This window comes from Miniopterus schreibersii (genome assembly GCF_964146895.1).
Source record: "Miniopterus schreibersii genome assembly, chromosome: 8".
Taxonomy (NCBI): domain Eukaryota; kingdom Metazoa; phylum Chordata; class Mammalia; order Chiroptera; family Miniopteridae; genus Miniopterus; species Miniopterus schreibersii.
In genome coordinates this window covers 17476410-17485504 of record NC_138109.1, presented here as the reverse complement: position 1 = coordinate 17485504, position 9095 = coordinate 17476410, and the positions used below count along the sequence as shown (strand labels likewise).

Below are 9095 nucleotides of genomic sequence, written 5' to 3'. Positions count from 1 at the left end.
GTAGGGGGCGTGCAGGAGGCGGCTGATCAATGACTCTTATCATTGATGTTTCTCTCTCTTTCTCTCCCTTCCTCTCTCTGAAATCAATAAAGATATATTTTTTAAAAACACCAAAAAACTCTAGGCCCTAAGCAGGGCTCCCCTCCCTGCAATGGATGGTTGGGAAAGGAGACTGGCTGTTTGGCAGCTCAGTGAGGCCCAGCCGGTACATTGGACTCAGCAGTTCAGTCCCATTCTCTGTAGACTACAGTCATAGAATTAGATGGAGTCAATTCCCAGAGGCCAGCTGCCATCCAGAACTAGAGTCCCCTCCATGGCCCCACTGTGTGTCAACTCAGTGCATGCCAACCCTCTAGATACCTGGAATCTGCCACCACATTTTCCCAAAGTCCTGGGCTCTTTAGCAACTCTTCACTGAGCATATCTCCCCTTGTCATCCTGCTTACCTCCCCTGAATTTTCTCCTGTCATCTGAGTTCCCCAAGTGACCTCAGGCTCACTGTGGCCCTGAGTTCAACCAGCAGAGAGTAGGGGGTAGCTTCTATTGTTTCTTTGTTCCCACTGAGCCAAGTATCTACTGAAACCTGTCTTTAGAAAAATGCCAACCGTAGTCAGCATTGCACTCAGCTAGGGCTGAGGAGCCCAGGACCTAGTTGGTCCTTCTGGGCATAGTTGGTTCTGAGCTTGGGGCCAGCCCTCACACCTCATTCTGCACATTGCACCTCCAAGCCTGGCTACAAACTTGACAAACTCTGGATCCTAAGCCCAACAGGAAAGCAAAGTGGGCAGGATCGCACAGCCTAGCTGCCACAACTGCACGTCTGTGGACGTGTCCACGATAGCAGGGCTGGTGAGTCATCTAGAGATTAGGGTGACAGACCGCGCCTTCCACCTGCCCTGGTGGTGCCTAAGAGGAGGGGTGCTTAAACATTCCTGGGCTGGGCCCCACTTCCTGATGTGTAAGGTCAGAGGGGGCCTGCAGCTTCGTTAATCAGGTTAAGCTGATCCGGGGGTGTGCCTGGCCGGCCTGCCAGCCAGGCTGGCCTCTGCCAGATGTCTCCCACTCCTCAGCAGAGCGGTGCTTCAGACTGTGCTCCACCTCCTGCTCTGGCAGCAAGGATCAGGGCCTCTGGCAACCCTCTAATCATCTCGGTGGCAGGCAGAGCACTCTAGCCAAGTCTGTGGATTTCTCTTTTTATCCTGTGAGTTCATAGTGAGTAAATCCAAACTCCGATATCCAAAAAGGTGAAGATAATAGTAAGCCTGTTAACTCTGCTGTCTGCCCACCCTACCCCCCTTACGTTCCATAGTCCACTGGGCCCATGAGCAGACAGATGTGTCAAGGATTGAGGTCCTGGGCATCAGAGATTCGGCACTGCCTGAGGATGCTCTGAGGCCTGGCAAGGAGCTCATCTGGGATCTGGTGTGTTGGGGGATGGGAGGTGGGAGTAGTCGGCAGATAATAGCATTCCAGTGCCGCCTTGTCATCTCCCCCACCCTCCAGCTCCCCACTTCCCCACCTTCCTCGCTTTTAACCTAAGCAGCACAGATTTTGTGCAATGATAAGGAAAGGGAACATTCAGTGCCAGACTTTTAATTACAATTGCTTTGGGCTGCTGGCCTCCACGCCAAATGGTCACATGGAGAATGTTTATCACACCACAAAGCCGAAAGGATAGTCTGTGGTGTGTGCACTCGGCACCTGGTAAGGGTGGGGGGCTGTGTTCCCACAGGGGAAGGGCTGGGCCCCGATTAGTTCATGCAGGCAGCAGAGCACGCTGGCCGAGTGCAGCCTGGGCTTTAGGGAGTCACTGGGCTAGATGGAGGTGCTGGGGCCCTTCCAGCAGACTAGGGAAGGCCTGTAATCGGGTAGGAGAGGGGTCTTTGGAAAGGCAGCCAAGCTGTGGACGGATGATGGGGCTAGATGGTACTGTGAGGTATAGCCAAGTGAGAGGGATACAGTGATAATCTTGTCCACAACACTTTACAATTTACAAAGGGCTTTCCACTTTCTCAAGCATGCTTAATCCTCACATCAATCCTGTTTAGGGGACACAGCTCAGAGAAGGGATGTTAGTTGCCCAGAGTCAAACAGGTAGAAAACCAGGACTGGAGCCCTGGCCTCTCACGGCATCCAGCAGTCTTTCCACAAGGAATCAGGGCTGGTCCCCCAGGAGCCAGAGGAGCAGGGAACAGGTTGCACCCCCTGGAGCCACCAGGGTAGCACTTACTCAGGGCAGCACCGTGGTGACGCTGGTGAGCACCACGTGCTCGGAGACTTTGGAGACAGAACATCCGCTCTGCAAGGACAAGGACTTGTGCCTGGCAGAGGAGCGGGGACTGGGGACCTTCAGAGAGCTGCAGGGACCCAGGCCAGGCAGGCAGCAGGAGAAGGCAGCTTTAAACTGCTCCCGGAATTTGCCTTGGTTGGGAGACAGAAGACACAGCCATAAGGAGATGTATGCAGCAGGAAGGGGCCTTGGGCCCAGGGACACCCATGCAGCTCAAGCCAAGCTGCCTGTGAGGGGTGGGAGGGAAGGTGGAGCTGGGATGGAGAGAGCCCCAGAGCCACCTCATCACTGCTAGGGAGAGAGAGCAGAGGAGGCCCCGGAGCAGGTTCCCAGGGAGAAATGCAGCTTTTATCTGATTCCTTGACTGCGTTCTGGCTCTGAGCCCAGCTCTAAACCTGTAATCATGGCGTCTGGCTCAGGGGCCTCAGCTCATCTCTGCCCTCCTGGGTGTGTAGGCGGAGGGACTTCAGGCTCAGCTAGGCTTTCCCCATCTCTGTCCCATGGTAATGAGAATGACAGCAGCAGCAGCCCTCACACCAGGCACTGTGCCGGGTGCACCCTGAGAGACTGGGGTCTGTATCCTCACTTCACAGATGAGACACACAGAGGCTTGTCCAAGGTCACCAGCTAGAAGTTAGCCATGGTTCTAACGCTAAAGCCCTTTGCTTAAGTGGGAAGCAAGTGGGGAAGGAGGGACTACCACAGCCATCTTGTTCAGCCAAAGGACACCAGGGAAACAGATTTTACCTGGAACTGAAACCTCCTTGATCATGTTTCAGCATCCCACCAGCCTCTCCAGCGCCCAGCAGAGGGCCAAGCACACAGTAGGTGCTCAGTAAATGTAGGCCAAACAGGAATGCACCATGCCCTCTGCTGCAGCGCTCATCTCTTCTGCTCTCTGAGCTGGAGACCACCTGACCAGCCTCAGTCTCACTGAGGTTGTAACATTGACCCCTGGTCCCTTTCAACCTTTTCTTGAAGATTATTTGTGTCCAGGCTTGAAGAGTCATCTGGACCAGTTCTTTAGGCCTTGAGTCAAAAGTCTGGTTATTCACACTGTTGCTGGGCTGGGCTGGGGGTTGGGCACGACCACCCAGAAACAGAGGTAGAGGGAGGGCATGGGGAGCATGGGACAGCTGAGAGAAAGTCCCAGTTGGGGTGGGGGACAGGGAGGCCTGGATTTCCAGAATGGGGAGAGGACGCCTGGTGCTGGAGGAGGGTGGATCTAGGGATAGATCCCCAGATTCTGGCCCCTCTGCCAGTGTGGCTGGGCATGGGGAAGCCCTCCCCCTGCCCTGGGCTGCCTCTGCTGGTCACCCTCCTTTAGCCCTGATGCCTCAATTATGCAGTCATCCCTCAGGCCCTCTTCCCACAGGCCTGTTCCCTCTGACCAGACAGGCTGATTGGAGGTCCTGCTGTGCATTCCCCTGGCAGGGGTGGAGATGAGCCAGCCTAGCTGCTGCCCTTCCCACCCACTCCCTGGTCTGCATAACCTGCCAAACTGGACCCTGGATGCTGGTCAGCTTTCTTTGGCCAGGGTTGGGAGCGTGGCCAGTCTCCTGTGCAGACCAGGGCTCCTGGGTGGGGTTAAGTCTTCTCCCTGAGTGGGAGTTGCCAGAGCAGAGTCATGACTCCCAGGAAGGAGTAGGTGTCACGTCCCCCCTGCCATCCTTTATTTGGTCTGGATTGGGGGTGGGGAGACTGTTGTCCTGGAGACTACTGCTGCCCTCGGTCGCCCACCTCCCTCGCCCACTCACCACTGAGGAAGTTGTAGATGATGGGGTTGGCGGCGCTGTTGGCGTACACCAGCCAGTGGGAGAAGGTGAAGCAGGCATACACGGCCTCTCGGTCGCTGGCTTGGTGGAACATCCCGAACACCCTAGGACCAGGGCAGGACAGTCAGAAATGGGGCAGATGTACGTATGTCTTTATGTGGTGTTGCTCATAGAACTCAAGCTACAGGGCTGTAAAGTACAGGAGTTCCCACTGCCCCTTCCATCTGATTGGGCCTCTGGGTCTGGGGTCTTGACCACAGTTTTGGGTTCTTGAGCACAGAGAGTATGACTATAGTGGGTCTAGGGACAGGCACAGGGCACATCTGCTCAGCCACTGGCTGTCTGATCCCCTTGGTCTCCCTATCCATGCTCTCATCCATCCTCACAGCAACATGATGAGCCAGAGACACTATCCATTTTTCAAACAGGCTCAGAGAAGTCCAGTGTCAGGCCCAAGATTACTCAGCCAGGAAGTGGCCAAGCACTAACTCCCACTGGGAACTTACTCAAATAGCCCATGTTCTTTCCCTGCACCCCGCAGTCTCTCACTTGCCCTGCCCCTGTGCTCCCTGCGCTCAGCATACTATCCCTCCTGTGGGGCTTTGTCCCTCCCTTCACATCTCTGCCAAATGTCACTTCCTCACAGAGGCCTTTTTTTAAAAAAAAACATATTTTTAAAAAAGATTTTTAAAAAACCCACCAGCCCCCATCACCGTCACTCTCTATCCACTTTCCCTATTTTTTTCCTTCAGAGCAGTTATCACTGCCTGCATTATAATAGATATTTACTTCTCTCTCCCACTGGATGTAGCCTCCACGAAGGCAGGGACTCTGTCTGTGCCCTGTTCACTGTGGTCCCAGCCCTACCATCTGACAATCGAGTGAGTGGATGAGAGAATTTTCACAGTAGCTCTAGGAGGCCAGGACTGTGAGTATTCACATGTTACAGATGTGGAGATTGAGGCTTAGAGAAATGACCTGCCCCAAGGGCACACCATAGCTTTAGGGTGAAGCCAGGTCTTTCTCCAAAGCAGAAAGAGCTCCTTCCTCTGACCCCCTAACCACCCCCTCACCCATCACCTGTCCCTGAGTGCTCTCACCTCTTAAGAACATTGAGGACGCTGATGGGCAGGTAGCAGAGGGCAAAGACCAGCAGCACCACCATCAGCATCTTGGCTGTCTTCCTCCGAGCCCGCATCTGCTTCACCTCGGCCAGGAAGGCCCGGGCCCGAGGCGGGGGCTCTGTGCCCAGGCCCAGGCCCTGCCCCGGCCCCTCGGACCTGTCTGAGGGCCGCTTCCAGTTCCTCACCAGGGCCGAGGTGGTGCCGGGGATCTGTCCAGCACACAGAGAGAGCGGCGGTGGGAGGAGCTCCTGGGGAGGTCAGTCCATTTTTCTGGGCCCTACTTTGGGCTGGACTCTGGGGCAGGTGGAGGTGAGCAAAGGGAACAAACCTTTGCAATAGGAGGGAAACTAATATTCATGATAGAGACCAATACTCTGGATTGAGTGTGAACGACCTACATTCATTTTCCATTAGCTCTCTGTGAGAACCCCCCAACATGCCTTTGGGGAAGGTATTATTGGCCCTCAATTACAGATGAGGCAACAAACTCAGCGAGGCAACATCCTCCCAGCGCCCACCCATCCCCCTTGGATCACCACCTCCATCTATGGGGGTGGGGTGGAGGTGAGTTGTGCCTCCTCCCGGCCCACGCCTGCCTGTGGGGAAGCCTTGGCAAGGGCTGAGCAGGTGGACGGCATGGAATGGCCTGGGCCTCAGAGTACAGGTCTCAGCCTTAGGTCGGTGCCCATAAGCCTATGACGGTTCCAGGCTCTTGGAGCAGCCACAGATGTCCTTGAAGCCTCTCCCACCACTAGACACCTGAATCACCCCACAACAGAGATGAGGCTAGAGTCCAGGCAACTTGGGGTCTAGGGCCAGCTCAGCCATTCCTGGGCTATGTGACCTTGCTCAACTCACTTCCCTTTTCCGAGCCTTGGCTTTCCTGTCTGTTAGATGAGGAGAGTGACTGCTGCCCACTTGACTGGGGGCTGTGAGGAGCAGGTGACTTCAAGGCTGGTGGCCTGCATGCTCTCATTGCCCAAACAGTGGCCCAGGACTCAGTCCTGCTGTGCCAGGGGGCCTCTGAGCACCCACCCTACCCCCACAAAACCCCCCATAAAACCTGCTGTGGGTCGGTTTGTAATAGAGGAAAGAAGGCAGGCCCTGGATCCAGAAAGGCCCTGCCACTCGTTGGCTGTGGCACCCTGGTTGCCATCACTCGACGTCTGTGAAGTAGTTATATTGCTGCTTCAGTTAGAGAGTTGTGAAGACATGGTGAGCAAAGCGCACCATTTGGCAAGCAGCACGGAGGCACCATTGTTGTGACGCTGAACTGAGCACCGGACTCCACGATCTGGGATTGAGTCCCTGACCTTCCCCACCCCGGCTGAGGGATTTGGGGAAGCTGCTTTGCCTCTCTAGGCCTGTTTTCTCATAAAGTTGGGGATAATGTATGGTGGTTAAGAGAATCCAAGACTAGCTTAAGTGCATGGTACAATCAATGGCAGCTACTGATACTAGGATGGTGTTAGTTGCTATTCAGTTTCAGGGTCGGCTCTAGCGCTTTTGGCCTTGAGTTTGAAAGTCCCCGGGCCTTCCCTCCCTCTGCCTGGTTGCAGCCAGGATGGCATGTTCTGAAGGCAGAGGACTGTCTACTCCCTTAGACCAGTACCCTATCCCCTCCCAGTCCAGACAGTGACACCAGAGTGGGCCTCACCTGGCGACCCCAGAGCTTGCGGAAGATCTGGAAATACGCCATGGCCATGAGGCCCAGCGGGGCCAGGTAGGTGACAATGAAGAAGCAACTGTGGTAGATCTTGGGATAAAGGTCATCTGCAGGGGCCAAGAGATGCAAAGGTTGGGCCCCCAGCCTGCCCTGCTCAGCAGTGCCACCTGGCCCTGGCTATGGCCAAAGCAAGCAGCTGGGCCCCATGCAGGTGCTCTTGAACCATGGCAGAGAGACCCTGGAGTTCCCCAACCTGAGGGTGTCCATCCTGCGGGACCCCTAGCAGATGTCTATATTAGAGGAGGTACCCACCCTGAAGGTATCGTCGGTAGATGTCTTCTCTAAATGTCCTCTCAGGAGACACCCACCCTGGGTGCCCTGACAGATGCCTGCCCTAGGGGATGTGCCCCAAAGGTGCCCCCTCCAGGAGTGCCTGCACAAGGCTACCCCATTACCTGCCCAGCGTTCGTCGCAGACAGAGAAGAGCCGGGTGCGGTTGGCGAGCTCGGGCAGCACACTACTGCATTCCATGACAGCAGCCTGGGGCACCATGACAGCCAGCGACACAGCCCAGATGCCCAGGATGGAGCCACGGGCACGCCGGGCGGTGCTCTTGAACAACAGCGGGTGGCAGATGGCATACCAGCGGTCCAGGGCGATGAAGCTGAGGGTTAGCACTGCCACTGACACAGACACAGCCTGCCCCGTAGAGACACCACGTCAGTCCTCTCAGGGATCACCCAGAGGTGTGGAGTGAGTGAGGGGCTCAGCCCAGAAATACTGGACAGCCAGGTGCAGTGCACATCCTGACTCCACCACTTACTGGCACAGATTTGGGCAAATCACTCACCGTCTCTGGGCCTCACCCGTGGGGTGGGAATATAGCATTCGCCCAGCAGGGTTCTCATGCAAAGAAATGCAATTGTGTCTGTCACTGTGGGCTTGTGCCTCTCTCCTCCACTGTGTGCCGTGTACCTGGAGGTGACTGTGCATGTGTCCACACATGGCTGGCTGGCTGTGTCTGTGCCTGTGATGGGGGTGGGGTGGGGATCTCTGTATGAGTATGTGGGGCTGTGTCTGTGGCCTCCAGCTTCGGGCTGATAGCCTGCCCTTGCTGACAGTAGAGGATGACACCACACAGGTACTGAGCCACATGTCCTGTCTGAAAGGCAAGTCTGAGGGTCACTGAGACTTATGTAAGGCCATGGTTTTTGTACTTGGTGTGACAGGAGGTGATGAGGGTCACCTGGCAGAGCTCACCTGTAGATAGGGGATGACCTTGCAGAGGGTGTGGCCAAAGAGCCAGGACTCAGTGATGTCCACTAGCAGGCTGGCTGGCAGGCAGATGGCCGTCACCAGCACATCCGCCAGGGACAGGTTGACGATGAAGTAGTTGGTGACCGTCCTCATGTGGTGGTTCCGCCACACGGCCAGGCAAACTGCGGGGCCAGGCAGGAATGAGGTAAGCCAGCAGCAGAGCCACGCCCCCCAGCTCTTCAGCAAGGCCCCCCCCCCAAACACACACTACCCCACGCCCCGAGGCAGAGGCTGGGGGAGGGGGAGAGAAGCGAGGCCCAGGACTCCTTCCAGTCCCTCGGGGAACCCCGCAGCACCACAGGGACTTGGGGACCTACCCAGCGCGTTGCCCACCAGTGCCACGAGGAACACAGCCACATACGCTGCGATGAGGACCCACTCGTATTGCTTCGGGTACAGATAATCGCGCCACAAATAGCGGAGAAATTCGTCTTCGTAATCGGGAGGCACCGGGGACGATTCCCCGCTGCCAGTGGGGACCCCCGTCTGGGTCCCTGCGGTGGCCGAAGGCTCCATGAGCTCAGGAGCCTCTGCAGCCCAGGGGCATCCTGGGCTCCGAGGAGTGAGGGGAGCCGGGCCGGGCCTCAGCCCACTTCCCTCAGGGAGCCCGGAGTCTTGCACCCACGTCTTTTGGGGTCCCAGCCGCAAATCTCCTGAAGGAAGGGAGGGAGCGAGGAAGAAAGGAAACATTAGGGAGTGTGCCAGGCAATTTGCATATAAACTCCCTCTTAATTCTCGCAGTTCTGTGCTGTGGGTTACGGTGGAGAGAGAGCTGGCTCCCTTCACCCTCGGTTTCCGCATCTGTTCAATGGGGTAATGACCATACCTGCCTAACAGGACTGCCGTGGGGAGTGCTGAGCTCTAAAGCATGCCTAGCGCTTTACCCAGAAACTTGCGCTGGAAGCCGGCTTCCCCATCACCAG

The 9095-nt window shown here is 56.3% G+C and overlaps 1 protein-coding gene across 1 annotated transcript; it reads right to left on the bottom strand.

Annotated features, from left to right (window-relative positions):
* Nucleotides 1-2230: 2230 nt before the first annotated feature.
* On the bottom strand, nucleotides 2231-8739 carry HCRTR1 (hypocretin receptor 1; the record flags this gene model as incomplete). The annotated part of the gene is made up of 7 exons (XM_081144869.1): nucleotides 8490-8739; nucleotides 8116-8294; nucleotides 7311-7554; nucleotides 6847-6962; nucleotides 5166-5398; nucleotides 4048-4169; nucleotides 2231-2421 (listed from the first exon to the last, which is right to left on the bottom strand). The coding sequence occupies exons 1-7, from the start codon at nucleotides 8686-8688 to the stop codon at nucleotides 2231-2233; spliced, it is 1284 nt and encodes a 427-aa protein (XP_081000995.1). The 5' UTR covers nucleotides 8689-8739.
* Nucleotides 8740-9095: the final 356 nt, after the last annotated feature.